Source organism: Arvicola amphibius, chromosome 4 (assembly GCF_903992535.2).
Source record: "Arvicola amphibius chromosome 4, mArvAmp1.2, whole genome shotgun sequence".
Taxonomy (NCBI): Eukaryota; Metazoa; Chordata; class Mammalia; order Rodentia; family Cricetidae; genus Arvicola; species Arvicola amphibius.
The window spans coordinates 115,345,340-115,361,364 of NC_052050.1; the positions used below are offsets into that span (position 1 = coordinate 115,345,340).

Consider the following 16,025-nt stretch of genomic DNA (forward strand, 5'->3'; position numbering starts at 1 on the left):
GAGCATCTCCTGCTCTGCTCAGTGCCCCTTTCTGCTATTGCAGCATGTGGGGACCTGTGACACTCACTCCTGCAGGTTACCTTGCAAAAGTTGTGCCTATGTCCTGCCAGTTTCCAACTGAATCTCAACAGTACCACAAAGACAGTTTCCCACAGGGTTCTGCTGGTGTCCAGTCAGCTCAGCAGCACTGGCACACTCCGCTTGCCTCCAGGAGGCTCCTCAGAGTTTGTCAGCTCCCTAGGTGCTTTCTTAGTACACTTTACTGACATCCAGACAACTTCCCAGTGGGCTTCAGTTCTGTGGTAGATAGCTTTCTCTTGACCAGCGCCAGGCTGTGGGAACTCAGTGGACATCACAGCTATTCCCCGTCCATAAGATCGGAATTTAACTTCACAGATGGAGCTGGAGAGTTTTCACTTTTTTGTTCCTTGAATGTACTAGGAGTAGCAGCTGACTCCTGTATTTGCCACTCCTATATTCTATATTCCTCTTACCTATTTAATGGCTAAATCCTAAAATAAGCTAATAATGATTTACACTAAAATTTCCATATTCAAATTCCAAATCAAAAGTACTAATGTTCTGCAACTAATACCATGATCCCAGTCATGTAACTCAACAGCTTTAGGCCATTTTTTTTTTTTAAATCTGAAGTGGGAAACTATCACAATATGAATCATATTCATTATATAGTTCCAAGATTTTGATTTATTTGACTGTAAATTCTGAAATACCCAATTTTCTGGTGTTTTAGCAATAATATCACAGGTACTTACTTCTCTGCATACAATCAAGAGGTCCAAAGAGGACTTCATTTACAATGCTATTTTTTGTACTATACCGGCTGTGTACTCAATGTATCTACCTAATGCTGTCCACCGCGTCAGTAAGGCTCCTACATTAGAGTGGACGGAGGAGGCAGAGCAACACTCCTCAGTAAGGAGATGAGGACTACCCTGAGTACCAGATAACCAAAGGGGCTGTTACTACACGGGGTCAAACTGACCTTGACATTAATCAGTTTGGAAAACGATCTTACCTGTTTATGTTTCGGGGGTGGTTTTTTTTCAAGTAACTTTTTATCTCCATACTTCTTATATGTTAAAGGCACTCCATATTTAGCAGCAGGCTTTGTGATTTTCTGAGCAGGGACAGGAGAAATGGCACTTTGCCCTGATGCTGGTCTTTTACCTGCATGAAAAGACAAGCAATTCTTTTTCAGTAGTTCTTTACAGTGAATCTTTAATGCCAAAAAACTCCAGGAATGGTACTTTTTTATTTTCACAATCATTGACAACAATCAAATGTTTGGTACCCACTAGCAAGCATCAAAACTTCAAGTACTTTACACTGAAAGTCTTTTTAAAAAGACTTTCACATGCTGCTCTGCTTTAGTTGGTGCCCTCACTCATGAGAGGGTGTACTGCGATGTGGAACTTGTTTGGATATAGTGTATTATCACAGTAGTAGAAAACCCTAACTAGGACAGACACTAAAAGTATTATTAGCTATTGGATGTCATTGTAGAGATTCAGAAGCAATTTATATTGATAATAATGTGATAGAGTAAAGTTTTTCTTAAACATCTTGATCCATCAACTAGGAAGTATAGGAAAGTCAGTCAACCATCAGACCAAAACAGAACAGAGTTCTATGAAGTTACAATTGTGTGGCTTGGCTAATTTCATGAAAACAACAAAAAAGTTAGGCCACACTTTAATCTCAGAGGCAGAGGCATCTCTGAGTTCAAGGCCAGCCTGACCTACAGGAAATGATACCCCTGTTTTAAAAACAAAATGAAAAACCAAACTGAACTAATAAAATCCTAAAGGAAGTGCTATGCATACCAGAAAAAGGGACTGGAGTCACCAAAGCATCAAAATGAACATTCTCAAGAGAAAGACACAAATTGTTCCCACCCACTGCAGTAAGAGAAGACGGAGGGCTCCTTACTGCACCTCACCACCTGGCTCCACGGCAGTTTAATGAAGTTTAATGACGGTGATGGAACCCACAAAGCATTTACAAGCCCACCCTCAACACACTCTTATTTTATTCCTATATTACTGAAGATTTCATTCATGTAGCGCCTTGTACAACATTTCTTTTCCTTCCTAATTCCAACACTGGCTTCTCGAAGTAAAAAGAGTGTGTTGATCACCATTTAAGTCCTGTGTTTTATCCTGAGCACTTTAGGGGAGAAAAATCTAAATACAGCTGGCCTTCCTGAGTACACATTACCATTATCATTTCCAGTTTACATGAACTATATTTATAATATGGTATTTTTTTCAGTTTATCCAAATCCAAAATGCAGAGCATCATATTTTGTACTATTCCAAAATGGAGTGAGAGAAATTTATGAAGAAATGAAGCTGTGTGTGTGCATATAAACTATGAAACATACAAAATACTACAAACATCCTATTTATTGTCAATGGTCAAAACTGAAATAAAACCTACCTTTAGTAATATGGTTCCCCTCCCAATAATTTACTTTTAAAAATTTAGAATATAAAATATTTATCAAAGAAAAATGTTTTACATAAAGATTTACACCTTAGTGCAGGCATTTTATAACATTCTTGACAACATTCTCAAAAGAAAAATCTTCAAGTCAGGGTTCATGTAAACAAGACAGAAAACAGAAACTGATTTACCTGGTAGAGGCTGTGGTCCCAACTTTGAAAATGTTTTTAGACAAAATTCTTCTGCAATAAGCTTAGAATGAAAGAGAGAGAAAAAACAATGTTGGATATCACCTCTGAGTGTAGTGGCACACACCTTTAGTCCCAGCACTCTGGAGGCAGAGACAGGAGGATCTCAGATTGAGATCAGCCTGGTCTACAGAGTGAGTTCCAGGACATCCAAGGCTATCCAGTGCAACCTTGACTTGAAAAACCAAACCAAAACAAATAAATCAGTTTCCTACACAATGAAAAACCTAGTCATCTATCAAAGTGCATTTTTTTCTTCCAGTCATAAAGATCTTGACAATAAACTGAATTAAAATTCAGTAATCCATCCAGCATACTTTCTTCTTGCTAACCACTGACCCCTGCTAATCTTACTGAAGTATTTTTATTACTTCTCCAGTCTTTCATTCTCAGGCTAGACTAAAACACGTACGTATTTTATTGGCCTCTTCCATAGCTTAGTAACTTAACAACTATGGAGGGATCATTGCATTCTATAAGCATCCACAGTTTGTGTCAAAACTGTTCAAGTCATTTCTATTAAGTGTACTGTGCATCACTTACCACCTGCAATGAGTTCACACACATCTGCAAACATGCCATCAAATATTTTTAGTGTCTCATTTAACATAAAAAACATTCCATTCCTGAGTCTTCAGCATTTATAAATATATTTCATGAAACAAATACTTATATTTTCCACAAGTATTTTTCTCTATTTTAAGTATATTTTTTCCATTGTAAAACTATGATATCAACAAAGATTTACCTCAATTTGAGTTCATTTTTATCTTATTGATGGTGAGCAAAATGCCAAGTAAACTTTCTCATTTTTCCCACAGAGGTGAGGCACAGTGGAAAGAATATTCGACAGCAGACAAGACATCCAGTAGGCACAAACCTCCAACGTGAGATAATTCTTTTCTACTGAAGACCCCTATGGCAGTAGTACTCAGTCTCAAAGTCAACACCATCTCTACTACTGGTGTTAACAATATGTGACTTTTCTGGCTCTGTCTCAGTTTTTGAAAAAGATGTGTAGCAGGCTTTCTTCTCAGACTATCTTTGGATCTCCAGCCCCCAAATAACACCACGGAGACTTCTCATTAATTGTGAAAACTTGGCCTTTAGCTTAGACTTGTCTCCAACTATCTCTTATAACTCAAACTAACATACTTTTATTAACCTACACTATGTCATGTAGCTTTTACCTTTCCTCAGTACGGCATGTCCAATTTACTCTGAGTCTGCTGGCAAAATCCTCATGCCTAGATTTCTCCTCGTCTTCCACTCTCCCAAGAAATCCCACCTATCCCACCCAAGCTATTAGCCATTCAGCTCGTTATTAAACCAATCAGAAGACATCTTCACAGGATGCAAAAAGATTATCCCACAAAAGAGATGGTAGTGAATGAACCCAGCAAGTCCTTCAGGAGATTATGTGTGCTGTGTTTTAGAACTAATGCAGTAGAAGATAAACAGGAGAAGTCTGGCTCCAAGGCAGTTCAGGGCAAGTGTGTAAGAACACTTTCTCTGCAGAATACATGCATTTTTTTCCTTTATGTTTCTTAGAAAAGTAGAGGGATCTGTTCCATTTCCTGTGAAAGTGGGTATTGACTCCAGGGCTTCACACACGCTGGAGAAGCACTTTATCAGTGACCTAATTCCCAAGTCCTCTTCATGCACACCAACCTCACCTTTCGTTTTTAAGCCTTTTATTTTGCGACAGGGCCTTGTTGTGTAGTCCAGGCTGATCTTGGACTTGGGCTCTTCCTTTCTCTCAATACCTCTTGAATAGCTAAGACTGTAGGATTGTGTCCTAGGCCTGGCTCAATGGGTGTTTTATGATCTCCAACTCGCCCTCAAACTGGATAATTTATTCAAATATGAATCTTTCTGTTCTATGTAAATGTTCAGATGAATTGAGAGATCATATATTCACAACTCAAGAAGATCCTGGAATATTATGGGAATTCTGTCCAATTTAAGAGCCATCACCAGTATGTGGCTATCGTCACCCTAGTCACATTCTAAGTGTTCAAGAGGTGACCAGCAGCTGTGATGTTGGACTAAGATATGGAAGACTTCCCTCCTCAGAGCACTCTACTAGACAGAGACTGGACTCCTAATGAAGGAAGCTTACCCATAGTTTGTGAAGCCACATACAGGGAAATCTATCAGGATACAGGAAGGAGCACTGGGCCCTACTGATGTTTAATTCTGGACAATGGCTTTGAAAAAACTATGGTTTCAAAAACAAAATTTGTACTATAATCCAGGAATTCAAAAGGCAGACGCAGAAGGATCATAGGTTTGCAGTGACGTAGTGAGAAAACAAATCTGTACAATATACATTTATTATAATGATACTAGAAGAAATAGCTCATAAACTGTTTCAAAGTTATAGCCTTTTGTATGTAGCACAAGAGCCGGGAGGCGCACGCCTTTGATCTTAGCTCTCGGGAGGCAGAGGCAGACGGATCTCTGAGTTCGAGGCCAGCCTGGTCTACAAGAGCTAGTTCCAGGACAGGTTCCAAAGTTACAAAGAAATCCTGTCTCGAAAAACAAAACAAAACAAAAAAAAAAAAAAAAGATGTAGCACAAAGAACCTCAGTTGAATGCTGAACAAGTGATATATAGAAAATATATCTTGGAAACAAAATGTTCAAGTTTTCATAAATTCAAGTGTTGCTTAAAACACCAGTGAGGAATGGGTGCTACACGTACCAAACACGTAATGTTAAATGCTGCTTGTTACTAATCATACTGCCACCCTTTGCATATTATGTTTGGGTAATTGAGGCTTTAACAATTTCCCTTTTATTGCTAGGAGGTGAATTCCAGTGTTTCAGCCTTGAGACTATGCCCTAACAACACTGGCGAGGGGGAGGTAGTTCACTGAGATTAAATGAAATCTTTGTTTGTTATGTGGTAGCTGCCAAAAAAATAATACTACATTACATCTAAACAGCTTTAGAAAGAATTATTTTTAACAAAGAAGTCTTGTAAAACACATTTCAGAAATTGTTGCCATGCTTTACACAAGTATCTTTTAACCTCCAAGCTGAGTTAGCCTTCTTGCTTACTAATACATTCTTCAAGTAGTATTGTTTAAATGCACACCTCTGGTTTTCTGAAGAGAATCTGTTCTAAGGGATGTTCTCTTAAACCAGAAGCTTATATCAGCAATAGGGTTATGTTTTGCTACATATCTGTTTTACAAAAGAAATTAATACTGATTAAATTAATAAATGGCCACAATAAACTTAAAAATTATATTTTCAGATGATCACATTTTTCAGTAATTAATGCCATCTGACTTGACAAAATATTTTATAAAGCCTGCCAAATCAAATTCAATTATCTCCACAAGTATTTTTTGTACCTATATTTGAAAACTAGAGGAAAAATTATGAGATACAGTAATATAGTATATCAACTTATACAAGTCCATAAAATCATGGTTTCCAACCGTTTTGTTAAATAGTCATAATCATGTGAATTATGCCGATATTATATTTATCTAGTATAATATATGGTGGTATCATATATTAACTACTTTGAACATGCATGTAATGCTAGACATTCAGCATTGTATGCACAGTATTATTTAATTCTCACAGCCATCCACAATATGGCTATATCCCTTAGCTAATAGCTTACAAGTAAGAAAAGTGAAGCACAAAAAGGGTTAGTAAGTTCAATTAGAAACCAAGGGAAAGGAAAGGGGCACCAATGTAGTCTGAGAAGGGCCTGTTGGCCCAGGCACTGCGGTGATTGCTATGGCCCTTCTGTTAGGTACCAGAACCTTATTGTTTAACTTTACAGGTAAACGTTGACACATACCTGAGGTGAGAGAAACTTTTCAATTCGTTTAGCTATAAAACCTTTCTCCAATATGGAGTTGACTGATGGTCTATCCCTAGGATTCCTTTTAAATAGCTGAGAGAGCAAACTGCGGAGATCATAGGAATAATGCAGGGATACAGGAGGAAAGGATCCAGATATTATCTTCAGTACCAGGTTTTTCATGTTCCCAGCTTCAAACTAAAATCCAGAAAATAGATGCACATATATAAACCACAAAGAAACTTAAATGGGGATTATCAGTAACAAGCAATAGCTCTTTTCCCACAAATACGGAATGGAAATACAATCCTCTCCCAAGTAATGCAATCAGCATACTTTCTGCATACTTTACCCTAATCACCTAAAATTTCAAAAGGCTGTCTTCAAAGAGTAAAATATTAAAACTTGTGGTTAGAGTAAGATCTAATTGTTTGTGCAAGATGCTAAGAGGTGAGGGATAAATATTAACAAAGATTTTATAAGATAGAACAATAATCAAGATAATAAAAAGTTATGCAACCTAGTGATGTTCATTTAAGACCTGACTTCCTCTGCCTCTGCTCTAACAACTAGAAGAAAAAAAAAAAACTACTAAGCGAAAAACATTTGGGCAAAATAAGGAAAGACCTAAGAGAACACCTAAGTACTTTCTCTTAGGCCACATCCAGAGCTTTCTGCTCTTCCAGAGAACCTCAGTTTGGTTCTGGACACCCACATGAGATAGCTCAGGGCAGCCTTTAGACACACTTTTCTGACCTCCAACGTTATGTGCATTCATATAAACGCAATGCAATTTCATTATATATACATACCCATATAAACGTAAAAATACCTCAAGAAAACAACAATAAAAGACTTCAAGTAATATTAAACAATAAAAACAGGCTATAAAGCTGCTCATATAATACAAGAAAATTATTGGAGAGGAGTAATTCAATTTATAAATTAGAATAAAGATTAGGGGAAAATGACAAATACACACAGATGTTTCTTATTAGAATTGCTTACGGAACTTATTTACTTCTTTATAATTTTATGTATTTTCTCGAGTTTAATCAGTGAAGGAAACAGGCTTGAAAAAAGAGGGTATAAAACTGAAAAATTTATTAAAATTAAATATATTTTGACAAGAACCCTCACTTTTTTGCATATTTGCTATTATTTAAAAAATATGCCCATGGTGAAATTGTAAATAACACAAAGGTACTGCATGTGATACAATTACTTGGTAAGAGGCTGGGAGAGCCTCGGTTGGTAAAATGCCTGCTGTGTGAGCACAAGGATGTGGGTTCAGAACCCCAGAACACACACATGTAAAAGTGGGTGGTTCTGTACTCTCCACTGGGCTAGGCTGTGGGTAGAAGTTCAAAACAATGTCAAAACAATGAGCAGGTTCTGTGAGCCTGCCGTAAAGAAAGACGGCGAGCAATCAAAGACAGACACCAGACATTGACCTCGGGCCACCCTGGGCACCTCTGACCTCACACACACAGCACACATGCATATTCCCATTGTCAAGTACATACACCACACACAACAAACACAACAAACCACACACACACTACTTGAAAAATACACTGAACAAAATTCTTTTTTTTGTTTTCCTTTTCTATGTTGACAGTTTATTTTTAATAAAAATGCTCTGGTTGCCACAGAAAATAAAATTCTTTAAATAACTTTCAATAACAATCTCAAAGAATTTGGATGATTTTAATTTAATTTTTGTAGCTTTTCACACAAAAATATTGCTAGCTAATCCAGACAGGCCCTGAACTTTCCATTCTTCTGCCCTCAGTCTCCCAAATGCTGGGAATACAGGCTTTTCCACACACTCAGCTAAATATAGGTGTTTTGAAAGAACTTGCTAAAATGAAACTAACAAAAGTATTAGGGATATATCAAATTCATAGTAAATAAGTTTAAAGAAGGGGAATGAGATCTGTTTGTAGTATGAAAGACGTTTGTGGGGGCACAAAATAAGTAACAGCAGATACACAATGAGACTAAATCAGTCTATTTCAGAAAACAGAACCTCCACTCTGTAAGCATTCTCTGGAAGATGCCACAGCTCTGGAGACATCAGAACATTTACTTACTGCGTGTTTAAGTGTACATAACTCATAAAGGACACAGCCCAAAGCCCAGATGTCACTGGGAAGACAAAAGAGAAATTTCTTTTTAAAATCAGAATATATTTAATTTTTTTCACTTAAAGCAAACAAATAGTAAGAGAATCCTTAGGGAAAATATGTGCTTTACAAAGCATTTTAACTTGAAATTTCAAACTAGATAATAAAAGCAGGTATCTCAAATTACAAAAATAAGGGTTGCCTAAGCAATTACTTCAAAATTTCATTAAGGAAATTTAATTTTTTAAAGAACAGTATAAAAACGTCATTTAATTTATTTTACAAAATTCAACATGCTTTACTCAATTTTAAAGACACCACAAAATGAGAAACATCATTTACTACAATCAAGTATGACAGCAAACCAAACAGTGTGTATTGTTGGGACCTCTCACTCGGAAAGGGGAGGGAATGGTCACTGTTGTTCGATCATGGAACTGTCCTCAATAGCGTACCACACAATCTTCTAGCAGCTTTGATGACTAGTAGGCTGATGTCACGCCACCTCCTGCGGAGTCTGTGTGGTCTCTCACGTAAGACATGGCACAAGCTTCAAGGAAGCGTGCCCGCAGAGAAGGTGTGTGCTGTGCTTCCTGCATTGGAGCCCTTGCACTTTTGGCACTACCTGCTTATGTTCTAAGGAACACATTCTGGTTTCTTCTGGAAGGGAAGATAGTGTGCTTAAGTTTCTAGAGTCTACTGATGAGCCACTGCCATATACAGGAGGATATGATGCTAATGGAGGAAGATGGGTTAACATTCAAGAGAAAAAAGTTTACAGGTTTAGTCTGGTGCTTAATAAAGAACAAAAGGCAAATTTAGTTAAGCAATTAAGACAGATTCAGCAAAGATGGGATAAGGATAGGAGAGAGAGATAAATGCCTATAACGTCTTGAGACTGGTTTGGGGGAAGGTTTGAAAAAGAGTTAGAAATGTGGAGAAGGAAAAGGAAAGAAGAAGTTCTGCATAGATTGCAGAAATATAGAAAGCCTGTAGATTATGTGACTGTTAACCACAACTGTTTACCCTTAGCTCAAAATGCCATGAACTGAGAGCCTAGATAAAGATTTATATTGAAACTAATGCCAAGCCATGTCTAGCGTGACCAACCGCAGACTCACACCAGGGACAGCTGTCTGATGAAAATCTTTTCTCATGTATCTTGTATAATGACTCTAAGAATAATCTGCACTGCATGAAAAAACAATACAAGCTGTTAAGCAATCTTTTCTATATAAAGGATGAGCCTCATGCCTAGTAAAGATGCATTTAGATGTTATCCTTTGAGTCTTGCATCTGTTTGTCATTTGCCGACTCCTTACCCACCTACTCCTGAGACCCTGTCCTAGGGGTCCCAGTGCCCCAGCTAAGCTGGTCCATCGCAGGCTGAGGCATTCAAGCATGTTGGTGTATCTCCCTCTGAATTTGGTTTCTTTATTGAGAATCTAGCATGCACTCTATACTATTAGCTACAGTTCTATAGAAAATGACTATGACAAAGAGAAAGACCAAAGAGAGCACTCTATTCCTAACTCTGACAAAGTGATGTTTGGTCGAGTTCTCCCAATGAGAGAGAGCTTTTACAATTCCCTCATCATATACTAAAAATCTAAAGATATACATGCTTACACATACATTACTCATATTAGAATAGTATTCTCAATGCTATTAAAAGAGTGTGACAGAAAGGTTTAAATCAAACATATGTGTTAAGCGTCATTCTAAATACCTTTTATTATTGTAAGGCTTGTTTTCGCAGATTTCAGGAGACAGGTAATATGGAGTCCCTATGCACGTTCGAGCCAGTTCTACAGTACTAGAACAATAAAATTGTTAAAGAAGATAAGAGAGAAATATTATAAGTTATTGCATATATGCTACAGCAGATTCAATTTGACTGAAGACATTATATCAAAACAATACTTAATGGTGTTATGTTACCTATTAAGAACTCGAGCAATTCCAAAATCTCCAAGCTGCACTGTCCCGTCTTTGGTTAGAAATATGTTCTATAACAGAGAGAGAGAGAGAGAGAGAGAGAGAGAGAGAGAGAGAGAGAGAGAGACAGAGAGAGAGACAGAGAGAGAGAACAAAAAGCATCAGTCCAGTTATTTCTATGAGATATTGGTTTTTTTGGAAAATTAATCCAATTAAAAATTATTCTAGAATGACTAGATATTCCCATGAATATGCAAAAACTAACTCAAATTGAATTACAGACTATAAGTACTACAACTATAAACAGGAATAAACCGTCATGCTTTTGATATAACATCAAACAAAAACTGAAAAGAAAAATTGGCCTTTGTTAAAGCTAAAATCTTTGCACACCATATGACACTGCCAATGAAGCAAAGATGGGGTGGGGCCAGTGGGATTGCTGAACTTGTTAAGGTGCTGCCGCCAAGCCTGACACCTGAGTCTGACCATGGTGAAAGGAGAACCAGTTTTGACAGTTGTCTTCTACCCTCTGCCTACCTGCCTGCCTGCCTTAACAGATATGCCCACCACACACACACACACACACACACACACACACACACACACACAATGCAAACCAACTTTTTAGTAAAAGAAAATGGATACCCACAGAATGAAAGAAAATTATCTGTATTTGAAACAGATTTTATAAAAACTTATTTTATGAAAAAAAAAGTTTATGTATCAACTGTACAAAAAAAAAACCAGTTAAAAAGTCAAGGCTGCTATGGTAGAACATGCCTCCTTAACCCTGGTACCAGAGAGGCATTGGAAAGAGATTTACAATTCAAGATCACCCTTGGCTATATGTTAGGTTCAAAAGCCATGGTGGCCTACAGGAGACATTGCCTCAATACGCACCTCCCAAAATGACAAATAGTGCACTTTGTTGTTGCTTGTAGACAGAGTCTCACTATGGAGCCTTAGCTGGCTTGGGATTCACTATGTAGTCCAGGATGGCCTAGAACTCACAGAAATTTACCCACCTTTGCCTCTCGAGTGCTGGGATTAATGTGTGGACTACCACACCAGGCAAATAATTCAGTTTTAATACCAAAAAGCACGTTATCAGAGTTTCATTTAAATGTTCTGAATACAGATATACAGACAGAAAGACCATCAGTGGTTACAATGGTCTCCATGGATAAGGAACAGGTGTGATTGGGAATGAGCACACGGTACTCCTTTGGATAGAAAAAATTCAGTATATATACTAAAGTCAGTAAACTACATATGGATGAACGGACTGACAGACACGGAGAGGGAGAAAGAGAGAGAGAGAGAGAGAGAGAGAGAGAGAGAGAGAGAGAGAGAGAGAGAGAAATGTCTGCATTTGTTGTAGCATCTGCCTGAAGGTCAGAGGACAACTTGTGGGTATCAGTCCTGTTATCTTTACCCAATGAGCTATCTTGCCATTCCATGTATATTTTAAACAGATAAATTTTATAAAAGGTAAATACATTACAATAAAATTTTTAAAAGATATTTCGGAATAACCCTCCCCCCCAAAAAAATCTGCCTAAAATTCTAACTGGCTTAAATATAACAAATTAACCTTAAGAGTTTCCAACAAGGGTCATGAAATTTTTAACAATTTGCTCAATTATATTTTATTTGTAAATACAGTGTTTCAATGCTGCTGGAATCTACCACACCTGGCAAGAAAAAAATTAAAAATATGTTTTTACAGATTCCTAAACTATGAAAGAGTAAAAAGCAAGTTAAGGGGTAACAGGAATTAAATTTTCTGTTAGTCATGAGACTTGTATCAGGTACATACCATGTTTGATGCCAAGATGGCAGTAGTGTTGACTAGAATTAGTAAAATGACAGAAAAGGAATTTGTGGCAGAAGATGGGGAGGGATACAGGAAAGATGAAGCATGAACTACCAGATAGCTCTTCCAACCATGCACCCTGGGAATATTAACTCCATTGCAATCTGCAGGCCAAAGAAAGCAAGAGGACAAGCAGACAGGGAGGGCTATGACTGCACTCCTCCATCCCCTTTCTGGGAGCTGAGAGTGCTCCAGGGAAAACCAAAGATGGGTGTAAAATCAAAGCTGGGACAGAGGGGCTGGAGAGATGGCTCAGAGGTTAAGAGCATTGCCTACTCTTCCAAAGGTCCTGAGTTCAATTCCCAGCAACCACATGGTGGCTCACAACCATCTGTAATGGGGTCTGGTGCCCTCTTCTGGCCTGCAGGCACATACACAGAGAGAATACTGTATACATAATTAATAAATAAATATTTTTTAAAAAGCTGGGGCAGAGGTTTGATTACCAGCATTGAATCATCCCCCTCCCCAACACACTCTCACACCACACACACCAACAGAAAAGAGAGAAGAGTAAGATATGCATTAATACTCTAAAAATAATCCAGTTAGACATGAAGAAATCTAATCAAAAACTAAATGAAATCATGAATGTGAGGAGAATTCACTACAAATCCAACTCCTCAGCCCAGGAGAGCAGTGCATGCCCATAATCCCAACACTTAGCAGCACAAAGAAGCAGGAGGGTGACCAAAAGTTCATGGCCAGCCTGGTCTCTGGAATTAAATACAAAAACAAAGTCATAGAGCAGTATAATAAAACATTAACTGTAAATATGCTTACAAACTGCAAGGAGCCTGAAATCCCCACATTCTAGAGGTTCAAGCAAGAACAGAAGAACTCAAGGCCAGCACGTGCTACAGAAAGAAAATATCAGGGCCAGGGCAAGAAATGACAAAGAGCGTCCAATAAAAAGATAAAACATGAAGAAATGAAACACAACTAAGAAGAGATATAGATAAAACTGAATCCCATTATTTTTCTTTTAAAAATGGTCATTATAGTAAAAATTATGAGGATGAGACAAGTTACTAACTTACAGAAAATTTCAAAGGGGTTGGGAGCTAGAGACACAGAGATTCAAGTTGAGTACTTTCCTAGCAAGCTCTGGATATGATCCTGACACCAAACAGAAGAAAAAGGCAAAAGCATAAACTTATTTAACTGAGAAAAATAATTAACTTAATAGTCAATGAAGAGATAATGAGAAAGATATGAAAGAACAAAGAAGACATTTGAAGTGATGTATTTAGATTAATTTAAAAGAAAATCCAGAGACCAAAGTCTCCAGAATATTTCTAGCCAATACAGATTCTCACACACACGGTGTAGTAAATAAAAAATTAACCTCACTAATACACTACTTGGCAATATTTCAGACCAAAAGGCACAAAGAGAATCTCAATCTTTCAGAAAAAAAAAACAATAATGGCTTTAAATTTCTGAATGTCAAGTCTTGATACCAAAAGCCAAATTAACCATATCTTACAATTTTGTAGAAAAACAATCCCATGTCTAGAAATTTACATCCGAATTATCATTATTTAGAGAAAAAGGAAAAGGACATGTAAAATCTTAAAAAAACAATTTACTTCCACACATTGTTTTTCATTTATTCTATGAGAATGAAGGAGAGTATAAAATACTATGGGGAAAATACGGGGGACATCAAGTATTTGCGTGAGCAGGACGAACTGAAAGGGCAGGGCTGCTGTTTCCAGAAATGGAGAATTTACTGTCTGGCGTGTAGACTCACACCACTAAACCAGCACCAGGATGCTAAGGTCTGAAGATCCCGGAGAATCTAAGCCAGCTTTGACTAGAGTTCCAGGCTGACTTAACAAGACTGTGAGGACCTGTGGCAGACTATAAAGAGCATACCTGTGACTTTATGTCTCGGTGAAGAATTTTTCTATCATGTACATGCTTCAAAGCCAAACATATCTGTACAAACCAGTCCAATATCTAGAGAGAAACATCATATAAGAACATTTAGGCTACAATTCCTTTGTACTTTGCTAATACTAACACTAGTAGGTATTCAAGCCAACTGACAAAGAGAAATAGGTATAACGCATACTAAATATGTTACACACAGCAAAGTATGGAAAGAAATGAATGAAAAATATAAATAATTTATACTTTATTATGGATTAGTGGTAGGTGGATAAGTTTGGTAAGCTTATCTTTTTTTCTGTATCTTTTCAATATAATTAAAAGTTACAAAAAAAGTATCAAGATAAAAATTTAGAAGGCATCTATCAAACACCTCTAACCGTATTCACCACAGATAAATAGTCTCTGGAATTGTCAGTTAGAAGGAAAACAACTTAATTTCTACCTCACTCTTCATGCCAAAATAATTACAATTAGACAGTATTATTAAACATAATATTAAAACAAAACATTGGTCAATTTTAATAATTTTTGACTGACACATGATTTTCAAAACAGAACACAAAAATACCCCTCTCCAAAGTCCCAAGGTAACTTTGCTATACAAAATTTACAACATCTTTGTAGCAAAATATATGGTCAAGTTTAATAACAATTAGAGAAAAATCCTTGAACGTAACTGATAGGTTGCTAATTTTCAAATGTGCAGAAGTTCTTTCACATCTCTGGGGAAACGTTGGTGACTATAACAAGAGATGACAGAGACTGGAAAGACCAATGACACAAAGGAACAAAGGACGATAAACACATACAGGAAATACTAACTTTTCAAGTTAAAAATAGCAACCAGGAGCCGGGTGGTGGTGGCACAGGCCTTTAATCCCAGCACTCAGGAGGCAGAGGCAGGTGGATCTCTGTGCATTTGAGGCCAGCCTGGTCTACAGAGTGAGTTCCAGGACAGGCACCAAAGCTACAGAAAAATCCTGTCTTAAAAAACAAAAAACAAAACAACAACAACAAAAAAAAAATAGTAACCAGGGAAGATCCCACTGTAACGTGAGATGGCTCAGAATGTGGTACAATGCATACCTACCTCATTTTCATATCTCATCTGTGAGATGGTAATCATTTGATAAAATACAGAAATTGAAAATTCACATGCCTTTTAAACTAGTAATTGCAAATTCAAATTTATTACAGACATAGTACCAGAAATGCCAAAATATGTATACAAGGGGCGTATAGTACTATTTGTTTATTAAACAATCTACATGTCCATTCAGGGGACTGATAAATTATTGATAGCCCTGTACTATGCAGCCACTGAGAAGGAAACAATTCTGCATACAGAACTCAACACTGTCAACTGAACACGGACGTTGCAGAATAGTATGTATAGCGCACTCCCGGGTTTGAAAAAGCACATGCTTACATCCCATCTGAACTGGATCAGCTATGCACTTGTACTTACAGTGTGTGCCCGTGTGAGCACAACAAAGACAGAAGGAAGAACGAAGAAAAGGGAATCTGTAAACAGGATCAACATTACAGAAGTGGACTGCAGAATAATGTGTAACCAGCTTTACTTGTTACACTTGTTTTTAATATTTTTAAGGAACAAATAGTACATTTAAAGTC

General features: G+C 37.2%; 1 protein-coding gene across 11 annotated transcripts in view; it reads right to left on the bottom strand.

Annotated features, from left to right (window-relative positions):
* Window positions 1-16,025, bottom strand: part of Nek1 (NIMA related kinase 1) — a 122,098-nt gene that overhangs the window by 92,310 nt on the left and 13,763 nt on the right. For all 11 annotated transcript variants that reach the window (XM_038326699.1, XM_038326698.1, XM_038326706.1 and 8 more), the window contains 7 exons: window positions 14,373-14,456; window positions 10,616-10,683; window positions 10,404-10,490; window positions 8,642-8,696; window positions 6,543-6,743; window positions 2,661-2,721; window positions 1,040-1,191 (listed from right to left, as the gene is read on the bottom strand). In XM_038326699.1, coding sequence (XP_038182627.1) covers window positions 1,040-1,191; window positions 2,661-2,721; window positions 6,543-6,743; window positions 8,642-8,696; window positions 10,404-10,490; window positions 10,616-10,683; window positions 14,373-14,456 — 708 coding nt within the window. The remainder of the gene's footprint in view (window positions 1-1,039; window positions 1,192-2,660; window positions 2,722-6,542; window positions 6,744-8,641; window positions 8,697-10,403; window positions 10,491-10,615; window positions 10,684-14,372; window positions 14,457-16,025) is intronic.